The sequence below is a fragment of the Lissotriton vulgaris genome, chromosome 4_1 (genome assembly GCF_964263255.1).
Source record: "Lissotriton vulgaris chromosome 4_1, aLisVul1.2, whole genome shotgun sequence".
Classification (NCBI taxonomy): Eukaryota; Metazoa; Chordata; class Amphibia; order Caudata; family Salamandridae; genus Lissotriton; species Lissotriton vulgaris.
Genome location: NC_141691.1, coordinates 1674678780 through 1674699650, shown reverse-complemented (window position 1 = coordinate 1674699650; position 20871 = coordinate 1674678780). Strand labels below are relative to the sequence as shown.

At 41.8% G+C, this 20871-nt stretch overlaps 1 protein-coding gene across 1 annotated transcript in view; it reads right to left on the bottom strand.

Moving 5' to 3' along the window:
• Positions 1-434: 434 nt before the first annotated feature.
• Positions 435-20871, bottom strand: part of LOC147724394 (carbonic anhydrase 2-like) — a 161186-nt gene continuing 140749 nt past the window's right edge. The window contains exons 6-7 of the mRNA XM_086965954.1: positions 11757-11912; positions 435-948 (exon numbers count right to left, since the gene is read on the bottom strand). Of these exons, the coding sequence (XP_086822080.1) occupies positions 829-948; positions 11757-11912 (276 nt within the window). The 3' untranslated portion in view covers positions 435-828. The remainder of the gene's footprint in view (positions 949-11756; positions 11913-20871) is intronic.

Sequence of the window (20871 nt, the reverse complement as noted above, 5' to 3'; positions counted from 1 at the left end):
GTTTTGGGGCCTTCCTTACTTACAAACTTGAAAATCTTGCATTATCTACAATCAAGAGCTACTGATATTGCCAAGGACGTTTGTCACTCTTTTTTCTCCAATCTGGGACCCTCTTATGATGACCCTTGGCTCACATACATAGTAAGGGCATGTTGCCACCTTGGCTGCTTGGAGGAGTCACCCTTTCATCGGGAAATCAAGGAGGAATCTTCAGAAACCTTCATAGTGTCCATTCCTCCTTTTACACCCCAGTTACTTGTATCTCAAGGAAAATTACCTAACAGTAACTTCACCCATATTGATGTATATGGAATGTTGTGCTACTCCTTCAGAAACCTTTTTTTACACCCACGAGAGCCATGGGAACGAAACTCTCCCCATTAATGATCTTCCCAACACATACCATTTTCCATATACACAACAGAAGAGCATAAGACTGTTGATTATTGTTATTTTATTGAGAAACGTGGTAAAAAATGTCACTTTATTGTTGTATTTTAATTAAGGAGTCACATACAACTATTGCAAAGTGTAATAATGGCCATAAAAAGACATATTTCCAGGTAGCCATATATCATGTAATTTAGGATAATTTCAGATTCATCTATTTGTTATTTAACAGCTGGAATAAATAATTTGTCGACTTATAAGAGCAAGTAACCATTTTTCTTCTTTTGCCTACTTCAGGGACAGGTTATGCATGGTCTTCCTTGCACAAGGTGCCACCTCAGAGGTAAATGGGAGAACTGAGAAGGAAAATCCAATGGAATTGTTGTAGCCACAGTAGGGGTATGGTTAAGGCGAAGTTTGCTTTCTACCAGCCGTGCTTTACTGAAAGGATGCTCTTACTTTTCGACCCTTCAGAGGTTGTGGTGGGCGGTAATTGTTCATCATATGGCACGGGGTCTCCTTCTCTGTGTTAAAGTAAAGAGCACGCAGCTCGGCCATCTGAAAAACAGAAAATGTCATTGTCACTTTCGCATGGGTTCCATTGCAATGATAATGAGAGCAACCATTATTTAAATCTCAAGTGATATCCAGACGTTGGAGTGCACTGGATATATATATATATATATATATATATATATATATATATATATATATTGTGTGAACAAGAGCATCACTAGTTGCTCGAAACGCGTCACCTGAGAGGTTGAAATAAATCTCCCTTACTGCAGCCTTCTGGGTCCGTGTCTTCATTTTTGGCAGGAGTGTGCTGAGTGAAGATTTGTTATATATATATATATATATATATATATATATATATATATATATATTCACTGAAAAAACCATAGGTTATAGACCATATATAGTTAGGAATTAGCATTTACAAAACCTTGAAAATTCACTGAAAAAACCATAGGTTATAGAATATATATAGTTAGGAATTCGCATTTACAAAACCTTATTTTACTCACACAAAACCATTGAAATTCCATATATAGTTACTTGCACTAACTATATATCGCGCACCCGCAATCCACTGCTGATGATGTCACATATTACATCATTCATGACATGGTCAGTGACATCACTGATGACATCACTGATGACATCTCAAATGACATCACTGATGACATCTCAAATGACATCACTGATGACATCACTGATGACATCTCATTTGACATTACTGATCACATCACTGATGATATCATTCATGTGATAATACGATGAACCTCTTCAGACTCTAATATAACCTTAGATACAATCAGTGTAAACAGACACTCACAGACTGTCACTCATCCATGGAGTTACTCACACACCTAGTCAGTCAAGCAAAGAATCAATCACACCTCCATTTCCTCAACTATACAGTTATACAAACTTTACTTATTCAAACATATACTAACACATATTTACTCTCTTATACAATCCCTGATACAAGTTCACAATGATCCATACAGCCACTCACACATTCACTGGCTCTTATGCACAGTTATTTATATATGTCAACTCTCACATGTACTGTGTTTTACATATGTACTTACTTTGACATGTAGCACTGAGATATCCATTCACTCACCAATACACTCATGCACACAGTCAACCGCCCATACAGCTGTTTCCACATGCACTTTTGAAACCATACATCTAGTGAATCAACTGCTCACACATCTATGCACAGAGTCAAACACCTCCCAGCCACCCACACACACACTCAGTCTCCCATACAAATACTTGGGCAACCAATCAATAACCCATATAGTTACTCATATAGCTACTTATCAACACATGCAACAGTTTACAGAACAACACACATAATGATGCACAAATTAAGACTGTTTAGTCACTAACCCATGCACTCAGTGAGACACATTTAATCACTCACTCATACAGTCAGTTAAGCACCTACTAAATCCTTCATCCAGACACTTATACATCCACTCATTCTTCAATATGTAAGACATATTTTAACTTTACAGAAACATACAGTCACTGGATGTTGTCATCAGTGATGTCATCAGTGATGTAATTTGAGATGTCATCAGTGATGTCATCAGTGATGTCACTGACCATGTCATGAATGATGTAATATGTGACATCATCAGCAGTGGATTGCGGGTGCGCGATGTATAGTTAGTGCAACTAACTATATATGGAATTTCAATGGTTTTGTGTGAGTAAAATAAGGTTTTGTAAATGCGAATTTCTAACTATATATGGTCTATAACCTATGGTTTTTTCAGTGAATTTTCAAGGTTTTGTAAATGCTAATTCCTAACTATATATGGTCTATAACCTATGGTTTTTTCAGTGAATTTTCAAGGTTTTGTAAATGCTAATTCCTAACTATATATGGTCTATAGCTTATGGTTTTTTCAGTGAATATATATATATACATACATATGTAAACATATATCATCTGTATATCTATATAAATACAAACATAAATGCATGCATACATATACTTATATACATACAGATGCATGTTATTTACATGAAAGTTGAAAAAACACTAATAAAAGCAAAGCTAAAAAGCCACCTCATTACAAACAGAATGGCTTTAACTTAAACGAGGGCGAGATCTATTGCATTTTCAATGCTTGTTTACTTTGGTTCCATCAAGAAGGCATTCAGATGTGTCACACATTTGCCATAAATTCTGAATGTTAGCACTCTAGTTGCACATTAGATCACTGTAGTAAAGCTACTGCTCACCAGGGACGTCTGCTGCTGGTATTCAAAGTGCATGTTTCAGTCTGCATGTCAGAATTTTTTTAATGAAATAGAAGAGGATTTGAGAAGTCACTCAAAATGATCCCTAATTTTTCTTTCTGAAGCACTAATCATACTTTCTATGGCAAAATTAGCCCCTCATGTTGTTCCTTTTTAAATTGAGTGTTTTCAGACTTACCACTTCGTTCCAATCAAGATGGCTTCTGGTGTGCCATACTTTTGTCATAAGTAAGACTGTTAGCGCTCTAGTTGTTCTTTAGAACACTCTGGGACATTCTGTCATTGGGCTATACTTGGGGTACATCTGGGTGATATTTGGGCTACATTTAGGCTCTTTTGTCTCTGGTGGCCATCTTGGGAGACTGTATGTCAGAATTTTTTAATGAAATTGAAGAGGGTTTGAGAAGTCACTCAAAATGTGCCCTAATTTTTCTTTCTGCAGCACTAATCATAATTCATATGGCAAAATATACCCCCTCATTTTGTTCCTTTTTAAATTAAATGTTTTAAGAGTTACCACTTTATTCCAATCAAGATGGCTTCAGGTGTGCCATACCTTTGTAATAAGTAGGACTGTTAGCGCTCTAGTTGTTCTTTAGAACACTCTGGGACATTCTGTCATTGGGCTATACTTGGGCTACATCTGGGTGATATTTGGGCTACATTTGGGCTCTTTTGTCTCTGGTGGCCATTTTGGGAGACTGCATGTCAGAATTTTTTAATGAAATAGAAGAGGATTTGAAAAGTCACTCAAAATGTGCCCTAATTCTTCTTTCTGCAGCACTAATAATACCTTCTATTGCATAATATACCCCCTCATTTTGTTCCTTTTTAAATTAAATGTTTTAAGAGTTACCACTTTATTCCCATCACGATGGCTCCAGGTGTGCTATACCTTTGTAATAAGTAGGACTGTTAGCGCTCTAGTTGTTCTTTAGAACACTCTGGGACATTCTGTCATTGGGCTATACTTGGGCTACATCTGGGTGATATTTGGGCTACATTTGGGCTCTTTTGTCTCTGGTGGCCATTTTGGCAGACTGCATGTCAGAATGTGTTAATGAAATAGAAAAGGATTTGAGAAGTCACTCAAAATGTGCCCTAATTTTTCATTCTGCAGCACTAATCATACTTTCTATGGCAAAATATACCCCCTCATGTTGTTTCTTTTTAAATTAAATGTTTTAAGAGTTACCACTTTATTCCAATCAAGATGGCTTCAGGTGTGCCATACCTTTGTAATAAGTAGGACTGTTAGCGCTCTAGTTGTTCTTTAGAACACTCTGGGACATTCTGTCATTGGGCTATACTTGGGCTACATCTGGGTGATATTTGGGCTACATTTGGGCTCTTTTGTCTCTGGTGGCCATTTTGGGAGACTGCATGTCAGAATGTTTTAATGAAATAGAAAAGGATTTGAGAAGTCACTCAAAATGTGCCCTAATTTTTCATTCTGCAGCACTAATCATACTTTCTATGGCAAAATATACCCCCTCATGTTTTTTCTTTTTAAATAAATGTTTTAAGAGTTACCACTTTATTCTAATCAAGATGGCTTCAGGTGTGCCATACCTTTGTAATAAGTAGGACTGTTAGCGCTCTAGTTGTTCTTTAGAACACTCTAGGAGGCTGCAGTAGAACACAAAGGAATCAACTGACAGTCTCTGTCCTTGCTGGATGTACATGTTTTACTGAGAATGTCAGACTTCATTTTCACATGACTGAGAAAGATAATGTGAATTTACAGAAAATATGCTTTCAGTTTAGCTTATAGATCCCCTTCCAAACCACTGTGGGAAAATCATGAGATATTAGTTTTCTTTCAAACAATATTCATGATATCACAGCAGAAGGTTTTTTCACATGGTAAAATCACCTTAGAACCCACCACAATTCCTAAAACGAGTATGGTACCATCAACAAATGATTTATAATGTAACTAAAGTCCTAAAACCCTCTATTAACTACAATGCTTTTTAATGAGGTGCTATCATGTATATTCGTCCCAAGATGGCTGCCAACACTTCTTGGATGAAGTGCTGACAGCCAATCAGATCAGATGTGTGGTTAGGCTCCGCCCAGATATATATCTTTTTTTGAACCTAAATTACTCAAAATCCACTGGAGCACATATATTGAGACCTAGCAAAGGCACATCGGGCTAACAGTCCCTACAATTTTGCCAAGTTTCGTGCAAATCCATTCAGCCGTTCGAGCTAAAAGTGAGGCCAACTGCCCTATGGAAATTAACATGGGAAAAACGCGTTTTGGGACCCCCCTTTTTTCTCCGCCCCCCCTTGATGAAACCACCCCAAATTGTCAGGGGCTGCTCAGAAACAAAATGTTCCATTTTCCTGAAAATTTCAGCCAATTCCGTCCACAAACGCCAAAGTTATTAGACATAGAATTTTCAAAAATCCCATAGAGAAAAAATCCTAACTATATATACCTACTGGCGACCGCCAGTAGGTAATATATAAATATATATATATATATATATATATATATATACAAATTTATATAGATATGTATATATCTATACTACTATTATAAAGGAAGAACTTTGAACCTTTGAGGCGGGTAAACTCGGGAACCACAGCGCAAATCCACACACCCGATACATCGTTGTAATCGTGAGGGTGTGCAGATGGACATAGGCTATATAAACTTATTAAATATAGGTTATTTAAAAAATTTACCGAAAAAAAAGTTGTCCCTTGGAAGAAACGCCGGCCGCTACGTGCGTGCTGACGTGAGGAGCGCTGGGAGGAACGGCGTCCAGGAGCGCGAGGAGGACCGGCGGACATGGCTCGGGGGAGGAGCGGTGAGGAGCGGCGGACAGGCGGTGAGGAGCGGCGGACAGGCGGGGAGGAGCGGTTAGCGGCGGATGAGGTAGGTTATTTATTTATTTATTTAGGAGCCTTGAGCGGCGGAGAAATTAAGCAAAAATTACAATCGTGAGCAAGAGGAAGCAAACAGAGCATTACAAAAGTGAGCCGAACGGTGCATTACAGGAGGAAAAAGTTACGTGTGCAGGTTACAAAAGCGTACATCGTGAGCAAGAGGAAGCAAACGAAGCATTACAAGTGAGCCAAAGGGTGCATTACAAGAGAAAAAGTTACGTGTGCATGTTACAAAAGCGTACAAAGTAAGCATAGAGGTATAATACTGCATTACAGGAGGAAAAAGTGACGTGTGCAGGTTACAAAAGCGTACAAAGTAAACATAGAGGTATAATACTGCAATATATGGAGGAAGGCTCCGGGGGACCCACGGACAACATCGGGGCGGGCGAGGGCCCTGAAGCCTAATTGCTCCCGGACAACGTCGGGACGGGCTGCTAGTATATATATAAAGCCAAATAAAATACTGCGAAGCACTTATAATGTAAAAATATAGGTGGAAAACAATATGCCTATTTATGGACGTGCCGTAACACTGAATCTTGAATTTTAAATCTAACTTCAGATTAATTATGATATTGTGTATTTCGTGTAAATATTTATTGGTGGATGGAGTAAGGTTGGAAAAACCACCCACAAGCACATCTATATGTTGGTATTCAGTTCATTGGCCTACTGATAGAAGCTGCACATTTAAAGAGCTTACACTGGTGTTGATTAGGCCATTGGAGGAATTCAAAGAGTTGACCTAATGTTGTGGGTACTCTCGACAGCTATTTTGATGGCCCAAAGCAGATATTTAACCCACAGTAATTTTGTATAGACTATTTTGGGGCCACAGTGTAGTATCCATTTATTTGGACAAGAAGCTACTTTCGGAAAACTTTAGCAGAAGTAACAATATCTGTTGACAATTTGGCATTCAACTCGAAAGTGAGATTGCTAAGGCAGCAGTCAGTATTCATAACACTTGTAGAGCAAGGCTTCGATATATAGTGTTTTAATGTTACTATCAATCGTGACATGGATGTGTGCTAACATGGCCAGTATTGCTCATGCATTTAGAATGTTCAAGTGGATGGTACAAGTGCAGGGCCTAGAAGGTAGAGTACCTTATTGATATAGTGCTGCTTATAAATGTTTGTCTGAATCCATGTTTTATTTAACCCATGCTAAAGAAAGCATAGGACAAAACTTTCCATTCTCTCATACATGTGCAGTTCATGAACATACCACCTGAATTTTGGCCACAAAGTGAGTGTCCTTATGTGTTCTGTCCTCCAGGAAGAAGCAAGCAAAGTAGAAGCAAACTTCAAATTATAGCAATATTTTTAGCTCGAAGTATTGCATAATATTCTGTGTAAAGATACATGTGTCATCTGTCCTTGCTCAGTAGAAGACAGGGACTTATTTAACCTTTGCCCTAAACTGATTAAATGCTACCTGGATGTATGTAATTAGGCTTCTTGTTTTCAGTTTCTTTTTGTGAATTCCAGTACTTTTTTCAGTGTTTTCAAATGTTTGAAAAAATTGCACCATATAATGGTTATCATGGTTTATTCATTTTTTCCCCTAAAAAAGCACAGAGATGTTTTTTCCACTGTTAATACATACATTCCTAATTCACGCCCATCCCTCACTTATTCCTTTGGTCAAATATTGATTCTTTATTTTCTGCTTCTAACTCCGTTCACAAATCCTTTCATTGATGTTTCTCTTTCAAGTTACTTTTCATCATTTCTCTTTTACTCCTCCATGTCTTTCTAAATTCCTAGCTCTAAAATCTCTCTTGCTATTTGTCTACTCCCACCCCATTTCGAGGATGTCCATGGATGAAGATATGTTTACACCTCATTAAGATTTAATAGTAGAAATTAAAAGGTTATTGGTAGGCATTCAGCACAACTTATTGCTTCTCTGTTGAAATGGTAGGGACTATTCCTGTTCCTTGTTTGTGCAGTTCAGACTGTGAATTAAGCTTATTTTACATTATTAGGCCATGATTATGGCATTTTATGTGTATTTGTAGACAGATTTAGGATCTCTAGGAATTGATTTTCAACGAGCATGTGGGAGATCTTTGTTTATTTAAAAGCAATGTGGGGAGTGTCTTCCCGTGTGAAAAGTGTGACAATTGAGCAACACACTTTGCCTTTGTGCTCAGTGAAGTGTGTGCTGTTCTAGTGAATTGTCTATCTTGTGGAAAAGAATTATCTAAACTCAGTACGTTTCTGTTAAACGCGGCCAAACCGCGGTTTGTATGAGTGGTTTGGCAAGTGTCAAGCCTTGTTTTGGCACCAGAAGATCTAAGCTTTAGTTTGAAATGTAGGCACTAGGACTGGGAGATGAAGCTGGGTTTGACATGTATCATTAGGAATGAGAGTTGAAGTTGGTGACCCTCAGTCTGTATTACAAACACACCCTACTTCAGTACACAGGGTCAGAATGGGTCCTAGCCAGTCGTGGTCGGCATGGCTCCCGGGTGGGGTCGAACGCGGGGTCGGGGGGATGGTTGAGTGGTCATGAAGGAAAGGGGGAGTCGCGAGTGGGGGTTAAAATAATTTAAAAAACAAAATAAACGTATCTTTCCCTGGTCCAGCGTTTTTAAAGCTCCAGCCCCGGCTCCTGCTTTCCTGCCTTCACAGGAACAGGAAGGAGGCAGCCTCCCTCCGCTCCCCTAAGCCAATCACAATTCTGCAATGGCCGCACTGTGATTGGTTGGGATGGCGACCGCACAGGAGTCCATGGGGAGGCCATTTTATCCATGTAGGCTGGAAGCAGCCTACATGGAGAAAAGGGAGAGTGCCCATGACTGGTTTGGTCATCCCAGAGGGCTGACCAGTCAGAGCCCACATCATTGGGCTAGCCACTCCTCCTCTGTTCCCTTGAAATTTGATGTTTCACCTGGTCATGAGTCTGCCTAGCGCTGGGAGGCCTTCTGGCAGCCATGCGCTTTACAAATGTCCATTTCATTTAATTTCATTTAATTTCCTCTGCTCTCGAGCAGACCCAGCCACATGCCCTCCCCCAACCAAACCCTTCTGCTTTCTCGCAGTTTGAGAAGCAGAAACATAAAATGGGCTTTATAATACCATTTTATGTTTCTGCTTCTCGCAGTGGGGAGACTCACCTCCGAACACATGGAGGAGTCGCCCCTGGCCCCAGCACCTTTTTTTGGTAAATCTGCTTTGTAGCATTCTCTAGGAAGCACAGAGCAGTGGTTGCCTATTCCTATTTCTGAGATGTATTGTGTATAACTAATACACTAACACATTTATGTTTTCAGGCAGTTTATGCACTAAAGCAGCAATGTTTCACAATGCACAGTGCACTGAACAAGTCCATGATATGGCCTCGAATATTTTTAAATGGTCTGACCTGATAACGCAGCTGATGCCAGACAATTATGTGAGCATCAGAAGAGAGGGGGCTTTGACTCAGCCCACATGTTGGGAGCCAGGAGTACATGTTTTGATTGGGCAAACATTGTATGCATCCACAAAAAAGTGCTTGCCTTCCTTGCAGCTGTGATAATTTTGTCTGTTTATCGAGCCGACTGAGCTTGAACTTTCAGGGGCACACACATGACATTGTAATCCTTGTAAAGTGTCTTAGATAACAAAATCATTTATATAGTTTTTCTCTGGCAACAACACAGATGAGAGGAGAGCAGTCACTAATTAACATGTATGTTTAGGTCTGGCTTGTCAGTGCAACTGTCACCTGATCTTTTAACCTACACAAATATAATTATGCAGTTCTTTGATTACTCACAAATACACATCTATTACCATGCTATTTACTTGTAATGCTTCACATTCCCATATCACAATCCTTTAAAGTCATTCCTTGCGACATTTCCAATTATTACTGATGAGGGGACGCAGCAGTGTTTGATACAGAGATTTTAAAGAGTATATTAATTCTGGGGCATCAGTATGCATAGTGATGGTCTTTGTTGCCACAATTTTGATGCATGACTCTTTTAATGCCAATCATCAATGCACTGTAACTACTTAAAAACGTGACCATCCAGGGAATGCCAAAGGCTGGTCTAAGATGTACAGAACTCAGCAAACTAACCTGTGGCAGAAGGAGCCCTACCAAACATATCTCAATTGGACTGCCACAATGCCACATGTGCCTGTTGTATTAATATTGGTGTGTCTCTGACAGCAGCAAGCTGTCAATCCAAATCTAAAATAGAGAGTCTTCTGACAGTTTTACACTTAAAATGTCAAATAAAGAGCTAGTACCAAAATGTGTATATTGGGAGGTTTAACTTCCACAAAAACTGCTTTGTGCTGATACTAGGTTTTCAACCAATCCTCAAAGTTGTTCCAATATGTCTGCTGGTCAGTATCATTACTAGGGTCAAATGTACAAAACACTGGTCACAAAATAATGCATTTTTGCAGTCAGTGTGAAATGTTGTGACCCAACCAATGGAAGAACAGGCTGGTTCACAAACTTCCGAATTAGTGGGTCGCAATCCAACCTGCCTCGTCGATATTCATTTGGTAGGTCGCAAATTGCAGCTAACTTAGATTGGAGACCATCACAGTGATGTCCGCCTGCCGGGGTCAGCAGACCACCATGATTTGGATGGCTTTTAAAACCTTTTTCTTTACTTGCAGCCTTTTTCCTTAGAGAAAACAAGGCTGCGTTTAAAAACAAAGGGTCCGATTCACAAAGGTAAAGTGAGACGAAAGTCTAACTTTATGACTTTCTGTAACACTCGTAAATGCCCTTTGTGAATACTGAAAGTCATAAAGTTCGACTTTGGGTAATCACAAAGGGCATTTACGAGTCGTAAATGCCCTTTTTGAATACCGAAAGTCATAAAGTTAGACTTTCGTCTCTCTTTACCTTTGTGACTCTAGCCCAAATTTTTCAACTTTTTAAACATGTTTTGAGATTTAACAATGGTCCCCTGGACCTCTGCCTCCTCCCCAAAAGCCATTTTTATTTTTTACTTTGCTAAACGGACCACTTCTCTTTGCCAAATGGGTTATCATCCCAACCTGGTGCTCCATAACCTTTCAATGTTTTTGACACCTACTTCACTCCGAAACCATTCATACATATGGATAGGAGGTTGGCGACAGACTATCAGGAACAACAATATCTTGACTATCAAAAAATATAGTCTACAAAAATATCAAGTTTACATACTTTTAATGTAACCTACCAAAATATTGTGTAAAAAATGTTATGGAACCAAACAGCGTCAAAAACAAGGTAATCATATCCAAAAGTTATATATATACATGCTGTCCCTATATGCGTTTTATAAAAGGCCTAACCTGTGTCTCTGGCAGGTCAGGAGATTCGGGAATATGGATAATTAATAACTGCTTGGTATAGCACTATTTGGTAATGTGAAGAATCCAGAATTTGATATAATAGCTCATTACCTCCAAGAGCACAGCGTCCACCACTAAATTGTAGAAAACTGGACCTCCAGATTGTCTTTTCCTCAAACACCACAAGTCCTTTTATGGAGTTGTATTCAAAATTAATTGAAGGCTTCAAAAGTCGTCAAGACAAACAGATGCAGGTGAGCAGCAGGATGCAGAATCATACAAGGTTTGCACCATCTGCAACGTAGTCTGATCACCGTTAAGTTAAATGAACATTTTTCAAATCTTAGGAAAATATTAATGAAGAAAGTACCTGCTCTGCACTGACAGTTATTGGTGCTCGTAGAACTATCCATATGATGCTTTCGAGGAGTGGAGGCGTGGTCAAAGAGCCCTGGTAGGTCCAGTAATCCAGTGATTTGGGAAGTAGAATCGAAGGATCGTAATTGGTAAAATGGATTTCTTTACCCTAAAAGAAAAGACACATAACAAAAACATTACATAACAACCCATAGAAACATCGGAAAGAAAAGCTTGTTCCTTTAGACAAGCCTTTTCCATGAGTAACAAGGCAAAATCAAAACATAGGAATTTCAACTTAAATCAATGAAATACTAAGAGGTCAATTCCGATGCTGTTAGGAATGGCTCCGACCCTTGGTCAGAGTCATCCTAACCGCATCGGACATGCCCTTTCGGATTCTTTTCCGACCGAGCCCATCGGTCTGAAAGGAATCTGACTCGGTATTCCAGGTGGCTTCCGACTTCTCGGAGAACCTTGTCCGCCATCCACCAAAACAAGTCCATGTTTAGGAAGTCATTAAAAACTTGGGAGCAGACTTATGAGGCCGTTGCGCCTCTTTGCGCCGCAATTGCATCACTTTATTTGACGCAACTGCGGCGCAAACAATGCACCCTATTTACAACGTGACGCATCTAGGAGATGCGTTACGTTGTAAAGCACTGCGCCATGAGGAGGCGCTCCTGCGCAGGGGGGGGGGGGGCGTTCCTGCGCAGGAACGCCTCCTGAAAGTGGCTGAGTGAAATCTATGAGATTTCACTCAGTCACTTTCAGGGCAATGCTGCGTCAAAACCCTGCGCCTGCTTGAAGCAGGCGTAGGTCTTGACGCAGCATTGTGTAGATGGGTCACCCCCGAGCCTTGCTGGAGCTGCGTTGCGCTTGCGACGCAACTCCAGCAATGCGCCACATTTCCGGCACAGATGCGTCACGCATCTGTGCCGTTTTTGCACTATGGTGCGCCGCAGCGCACCATGGCTGGCGGAGCTGTGGCGCACTGTGGCGCACGTTAACTGGTGCATCCCTGGGGATGCGCCAGTTAACATAAATCTGCCCCTTGGATTTTTAGCACTTCAGACCAGGAAACCCTAGCACTCATTTAATCCCTTTGCAACCATTTTTCTCTGTACTGTTTCCACTCCTGTCTTCCCCTCAGCCTTCTGTCATATAGCGCCAAGATGCTCCTTGGAGTGAACGCTGCGCTCTATAAAAACCTGTTTCATTCATTCATTCAGTACTCCACCGGCCCGCTCTTTCCGGCCGAGGGAGTACAATGGCAGTTTCCCACTGCCTTTTTGTGCCGGTCTTTCCGACACAGAAAGGAATTTGGAAACGGTCTTTGCGGGACCCCAGCAGGGCCCCCATGGGAGCGAGGCCACCGAATGGCAGACTAGGGGGCACCTAGGGTGCTCCTATGTTGATCCCTGCACCTTGGGGTGCCTGCCACCGTGTGCAGGGATGAACTGCACTTCTGTACTTAACGATGATATGCACGCTCCCATTGTTAAGTATATGAATGCGACTGAACAGGGTTCAGTCGCTTCCTACTTGCTGGTCTGAAGCTAACAACAAGAGGATGCTCGGTTCCAGTTCCTGACTGATGTAGGGAGTACTCCGGTCCATTCAACATTGGAATTGTCCCCCAAGAAGTAAATATTAACAAGCACTGGCAAAGGCAATGAGCTTGGTTTTTATCGTTAAAAGAATTAGCGTTTGGTTGCTGTTGTGACATTCACTGTAGCTGGAGGGGCAACTGCATTTATTCTTAGTTTGGTAATCAGGTGGTATTGCCATTTCACCATTTCAATTCCTATAGGTGTGCATAATATCATTATGATTAGAAAAGTTAGAGCAAAGACAGGCCTGGAGACCAATGATTGTCTATACAGAGTTGCACAGGCAAGAAAGCATGCACACTAAATTGGCCTGGATGTCCTATCTACCTTCAGCATCTAATGTCTTGCTATACATAGTGTAATGACAATGTGACAATGAGGACTCTAAGGGCATCTACAGTGTACAGTTGGAATTGTGCAGAGCAGACTACCTGCATTAGGTGGGCCTTACTGCCATCAATTTCAATTTTCGATGCACCTTTATTTATTTATAAAGTTTTATATAGTGCGAACGTACAATCATCAAAAGGAATACCAACCCAAACAAGTCAAATATACATATCAAACTAGAAGGTTACAAACAAAAGGGACAACAAAGGGTAAGATAATAATTGGACCATAGAGAACTGGGAGGGGAGCGAGTAACTAGTAAAGCAGAATAACACCAAAGCATGTTATAATGCTCAAGAAATTGATAAATGATTAAAAAATCATGTCAACACATTCAAAAATGACAGAGAAATCTATTTACATTTAACCCCTTGCATGCATGTGACGGAACCGTTCCGTCACAAGCCTCGGGTGAGCTGTGCTTGTGACGAACGGTTCCGTCACGACCCACTCGCCGCGCCTGCGCGGCGCGAATTCCGCGCCTGCGCTGACGAAATAATGGGCGGGCAGGTTCGTGACGGAACCGTTCCGTCACAAGCACAGCTCACCCGCGAGCCGTGACGGAGCGGTTCCGTCACAAGCACGGAACTGCCGTGTGGCCGCCCCGCCCCCTTAGCGCTGCGGCGGAATAGCCGCCGCAGCGAAGGGGTTAAATCACGCTGCAGGGCCTTGCAGGCCATCAATAGGGTCAATTCACCAGGCAGCACAGAAACGAAAACGTGTTAATTATACACACAATGACAACCACTGCTTTGAGGTATGTAAAACTGTTGAATACTGTCACTTGAGCTTTGGGGGCTTGAGAAGACACTGTTCATTAAAAACTATGAACTCTGTTCAGTGTTGGAGATTGACTGTTAGGGTAATCCCATCGGAATGATAAATGTTGAAATACAATTGCAGATCTGTGATGTTTCAGTGGGAGATGTCACCTGCTCCCACGCCAGGGGGTAGTATACATGCCTGCTACATGTAACAAATGTAAAACAACTGCTATGACTCTAACTTTCCTTTTTTTATATACCTGGTGAGTCATTACTGTGTCCAGCCACACTTAGTTATAACTATCTGTCCGTTCAATGTCTAGTTTACCCAGTTACCGTTTGATTGCACTCTTTGCGGGTAAATACTGCCACGTTTGATTTGACAGGGTTTACAAATAATGTATTTGCTTCACAGTGTTTACCCTTTTATTCTGGGCTGGTTGCAAGAGTAGCAAGACGACAGAGATACACCCAACACCGCTGTTAGGTGGCACCCTGTTATCATGGGCATAAATTAACACATTTTACCAAGTACACATCTGTATCTTCTGGTTATTTATTGAATAACAAAGGAGCCATCATGAACCCCTCTTGGCACTTGGTTTGTTTGGAGCGTCCTTGAGATGGAGTCAGTTGTACCGAATTGTTCTCAGACGCGAACTGTTAATTACAGATACAAGTGAGTAAGGGCTCCCTCACCCTACCAATTATGCCCATAGTAATGCCCTATCCACCCCTTCGAATGCACCCTCCTAACGCAGCAAACAAGCAAACAAGGACAGCCCACACGTATGTACTGCTTTGTTGAATAAAGAACACAAAGCTGTAATATTGCTAATCATTCCAAAATGGTGTCACATTCCAATCTGAGTCTGTGGAATCAGCTTAGTGTCCTTTGCACATTGTTCTAGAACTTGTAATGCTTATTGTGGCATGCATCTTCACCACTACAACAAGACATTCAGTGGTTCATTACCTGTGGTCCTGGGACCCCTGGGGTCAACGAAGCCTACTCAGGGGGTCCGCGTCTCCCCAGAAAATTAAATTAATATTAATAGATGAATAACATGTATATGAATGAAGCAAAATGTTCAGTGAATGTGAAGGAATTAGAAATTGGAGGCTAAAAATTAAGTTAGCAGTCTCAGATTGATTCGTGGGACATTGCACGAGCATCAAAGAGAATATAGTATGGGCGATGGTTTGCCATAATAGAATTTAGAGAAGCTCCAAGCTTCCCATTAAAATTATGATTGTGTGTGTATATATATATTTTCTTTTTTGAAACAATTATATTTTATCATTTGTGTAGTGCTTTGTGGTTCATATCATCACCTTGAGACCCTTACAGGTGAGTAGTCACACTCTACAAGACACTGGTTGATTGATTGATTAAAATCATCAAAATTGTTTTAGGCAGGAGTCCCTGACTTCCAGTAATGACTCAGTCCTTGGTTTCCAATTATTATTCAGTGGGGCTCACCGGATTCCAGTAATGGTTAAGCGGGGTCCATAGAAGCCCTAATTGATTGAGAAATTATGATTATATAGACTTGTCCGCCATTAGCCTAAAGTAATTTCACAGGAACACCAAAGGGGCTCAGCACACTCCCATTCTCTGACCTCATTATTAAGTCCGATACTGACTGCTCACTTGTGAAAAGGCCACTATGAGGTCCTACCGGCTACTTATCCAAACTGACTGTTCTGTTGACATATACGTGAGTTATATATAAAACACAATTCTCTTGGCTGATACAAATCCCGCTCAAGTTGGAATTATTTCCATCTCTTTCATTGATAAAGCTTAAAACGCATACTCACGGCAAAATTAATCACTGTAGTACTGATATATGCTAAACAATTGTTTATTTTTTTGTTTTATAGTAGAAACAGGGCCTTAATTTATGTTTGGTGTTCTTTATTCTGTTCTCTTCTGTAAGCAGAGAAGAACAGCCAGTCATATTTAGAGATCTCCATCAGGCAGGTGATAGCTGTGCTTTCAGCAGATCTTCCATCTTTACAGCTCCCCTGAAGGCACTATAGCTTATATGTGCAGCCACCATGTTCAATGCATGCGCATAGAGAAATTGTATTTATCAAAAACAAAGGGACATAGTAGGGTTTGTATTTAAAGACAAGACATGAATGGCCTGGTATGCTGGAAATTGTTTCCCAAAAGCATGGGAGAAATGAAGCCTATCTCGTGTTTGGAACTGTCAGGCTTTTATTGGTGTGAAAATATGAGGCAAGCATTGTCAAGGCCAATAGGTCTGTTGGTGTCAATTTTTGCTTTGTTTTGTATTGGTTTTTATTAATTAGAAAACATTGGCTAAAAAAACGTTTTTGGTCTCAAACAGCCTGCATTGTCATATTGGTCCCTGGCATGGAAGTGAACTACTTTGTGTGAGGTTGTGCTGCTGGTGAAAGAGCAGAATGCTGTAATTCACAGCAAAGTTAGGTAATGGCTGAAGTGAGCTGACCCGTAGCCCCCATTGCCCCATGCTGTATTCTGTAGCTGGCGGAAGAAAAATGTGAACAACACATGAAGATTTGAGGATGAAGAGAGCTGCCTGAAATCCCTCATAAGTGAATATAGATACATTGGAAGAGAGCTTTTTGTTTCACAAATAACTTTAGCGCTGTTTGACAAGTCTTTATGAAATCTTCCAAACTAGTTTGCCAGTGACTTCAGCTGCCTTCTGAAAAGTTTCAGGGTGATCTGTCAAGCAGAGGCAGAGAAAAAGGGGGATCTCAAAATGCATTTTCCCATGCAATTTCCCATAGGGATTGAAGACACAACTACAGCCGGAACCGCTAAACGGAATTACAGGAAATTTGGCAGAAAGCTAGATCTTGGTCTGGAAAAAGTGTGGTTTGTAATTTGGTGTAAATTTGTTCAGCAGTTGTGTAGTTATTAAATTAAAAATACGTATGTATATCTAGAGACAGGGATCCATCATGGATCTACAGGAGCAGATATGTTGACCATGCACCAACAGCAATATTGTGATTCGCTAGCCGCAACCTGAGAGGAAAGGTAAGGCTGCCATTTTGTGCATCAAGACAATAGAAAAGGCCAGGGTAGAGGTACTCTGACCCAGTGGGACTGATGGAGGGGCTGTGAGGGAACCCTCATGGGCAAGAAATTGTCAAAATCATTTATTTTAGTGTGAGGGTCAGTAGATCAACTGCAGCACTCATCACCACCTTCTGTTTGATCTGCGGCAGATCTGCAGATACAAACCTTAATTACAAAAACACATACACCCACTCACAGGCCCACACACCTACTCATACACTCACTCACACACCCACACAACTCACTCACTCACACACCCACAAAACCACTCACATACCTACTCACAGGCCCACACAGCCACTCAGAAATACACTCACATACCCACTCACACACTCAGACACCCACTTACACACCCACACAACTACTCACACACCCACTCACACACCAATACAGCCACTCACACACTCACTCATGTACCCATACAACCACTCACACACCCACTCACAGACCCACTCATCCACTCACACATGCACTCACACACCCTCTCACAACTCACACCTACTTGCACACCCACATAACCACTCACACACCCATACAGCCTCTCACAAACCCAGTCACAGACCCAAAAAAACACTCACACAGCCACTCACAAAACCACACACTGACCTACAAAACTACTCACACACCCTTACATCCAATCACAAACCCACTCTCAAACGCAATTACACAGCTACAGAACCACTCACACACCCACTCACACACCCATGCAACCACTCACACACCCACTCACAAACCAACAAAACCATTGACACACCCACTCCCAGACCTGCACACCCACTCACAAACCCACGTACACACCCACACAACCCCTCACAGACACTCGTACAGCCACTCACACACCCACTCACTGACCCATATGAGATGAGGTCCCTTATGCCTTTTCCAGGCTCAGGGAGGGGGGCTGCAGTCTCTGCTCCCTTTATAAACACATTTGGCCCCAGGGATGGTGATCCCCACGTCTGAATATGGCTTGGGGAGGGGTCCATGTATCCCCTCCCCTAAATAATTAGATTGTGACCCGGGGATGGGGTCCCCAGGGAAGATAATGACTCGTGGGGGGAGGGCGGGGGGGGCACACAGACCTCTCCCCTTAAATATAGAATTTAGCCCCAGGAGATGGGGTCATTCTCACAGTAGTCCCTCGGACCGAACAGTCATGATATACAAATATTTTTAGACCTTTCTTTTCCAAAACAACTGAAAGGATTTACATAAAATCCCAAAAAGGTCACTTTCTGTACCAAGATATAGGTTCCAGCCTAATTTGGTGTAATTCCGTTAAGCAGTTTTTGCTGTAGCACTGTTTAAAAAGGTAAATGGAAAATGCATGGTGATTTTACATTTTGAGACCACACTTTGTCTTAGCGCCCTTAACAGATCACCTTGAAACTTTCCATGCACAAACTTGGCAAAAAACAGCACTTTTTGGGAAAGTTTCGTGGAGATCCATCAAACTTAGCCAAAGTTATCAGCAACTCAAAAAACTAATTTACGATAGAAAAGCTGACCTAACTATAACTACCCAGCTCCGGCCGGTAGCTCCCGGTCAGCATTTGCCGCACCGGACCTTTAACCCCTTAATAACCCCTTTTTCCATTTTGTTCCTCCTGTACCTGGACAGCGGACACGGCAAAGACTTAGCCGATGCCCCGTGAAGCTGCAAATGGGGAATCTGGCCCAGATTTCCCCCAAGGCCATCTCCTACCCAGCCGGACATCGGGGCATGGATTTCCGCACCACTGATGCCTCTCTTTCCGACTCTGCCACCTCACTCAGAGATTACCGTCCTCCTATTAACTATCCAGCTTCAGCGCAGCTCTTGCTTCTCCAGATGAGTCTGGGTGGTGTTGGACTACTCTAAGGCGTGATATTCCTTCTTCACGGGACAGCAAGACGTCTTGGCTGATGCCCAGTGGAGCTGCTTGGTTTGGCTATTGGGGACTCAGGCCTGGGTTTTCCTGCGACGTCTCCTACCCAGCTGTACATTGGAGAAAGACATTCCTCATCCCACTGCCACTGCTGTGCTCTCCCTTTGCTTACTGCCTCGGATCTACTCGCCGCTGTTGAATGATAATGGGGACAGCCTTAGCGCAGCTTTGCCTCCATCTGCTGCCTGCCAGTCCTCACTGCCGCCTTCCTGCCTCCCCTTGCTGGCTATCTACTTGGATATGCTCTGCCTCATCACTGACTCCAGAGTCCCGAGAGAACTTTTCCCAGGTATGGGGACACAGGAGCCACAACCGGCTGATTGTCTACAACGTTGCCCCAGTGGACCCGAGTCTACAGGCCTCTACTCCCTTCCTCCCCGCCTTTGTCTTTGGAACTACATAGCCCCCCCCCCTGACTTATTTTTTGCACTTTAATTCATGCTCCCTGGGTCACTTTTATGGACTTTATGACTTTTTATCTTTTGCCCTGCCCGCCATTTTGTTGCTGTCCTCCGCCGATTTCTCCGCTCCCAGACCCGCCATCTTGTCGAACCTTCGTCCTTTACCCTTTCCCTCGTTCCCCCTTTGACAATCTTCAAATGTCTCTCCCTCTTTCTTATTTGCCTTTTCTCCATCCCCTCATATCCCCGCACCCTCTCTCATTACACTACTTTTGTCCCCCTCTACCTTCTGTCCCTCCCTTTTTGATTTTTCCACCTTCCCTGTTAATTTCCGTGCAACTGTCATTTATGTCACTGTTCCATGACTGTACTCTTTGCTTTTCTATATGTAATCATTATGTAACTTATTTAAACTGGTAACTTGCAACTCGCTGTGGTGTAACCTAATGTAAAGAGCTCTGATACCCACAGGTCCAGCCAGCACTATATCAAACTCATTAAATAAATAAATACCCAGTGGCACCTGCCACTGGGTAAAAATATAGATATAAGAATAGATAGATAGATAGATAGATAGATAGATAGATAGATAGATAGATAGATAGATAGATAGATAGATAGATAGATAGATAGATAGATAGATAGATAGATAGATAGACCCATTGTTAGAAACATGGCCGTTCCTTTGCCTCTAAATAGAGCAGGAGAACCCTGAGTTTGATGGACCGCATCACTCCACCACATTTAGGGATCAATACCCTATCTGCCAAAGTCTAACTAACAACAAGGTGAAGGAAGGAATGCTTGAATAAATCTCAGTTACACATTTACCACTCGGTTCACATTCAAGTCCATGTTTTTCACCCACCATGCCACTCTAGACAAAGGTTTACCTTATGCAAATCAGTACTGACCCTGCTTCTCATGGGAACAGTCCGTCAAATACTGCA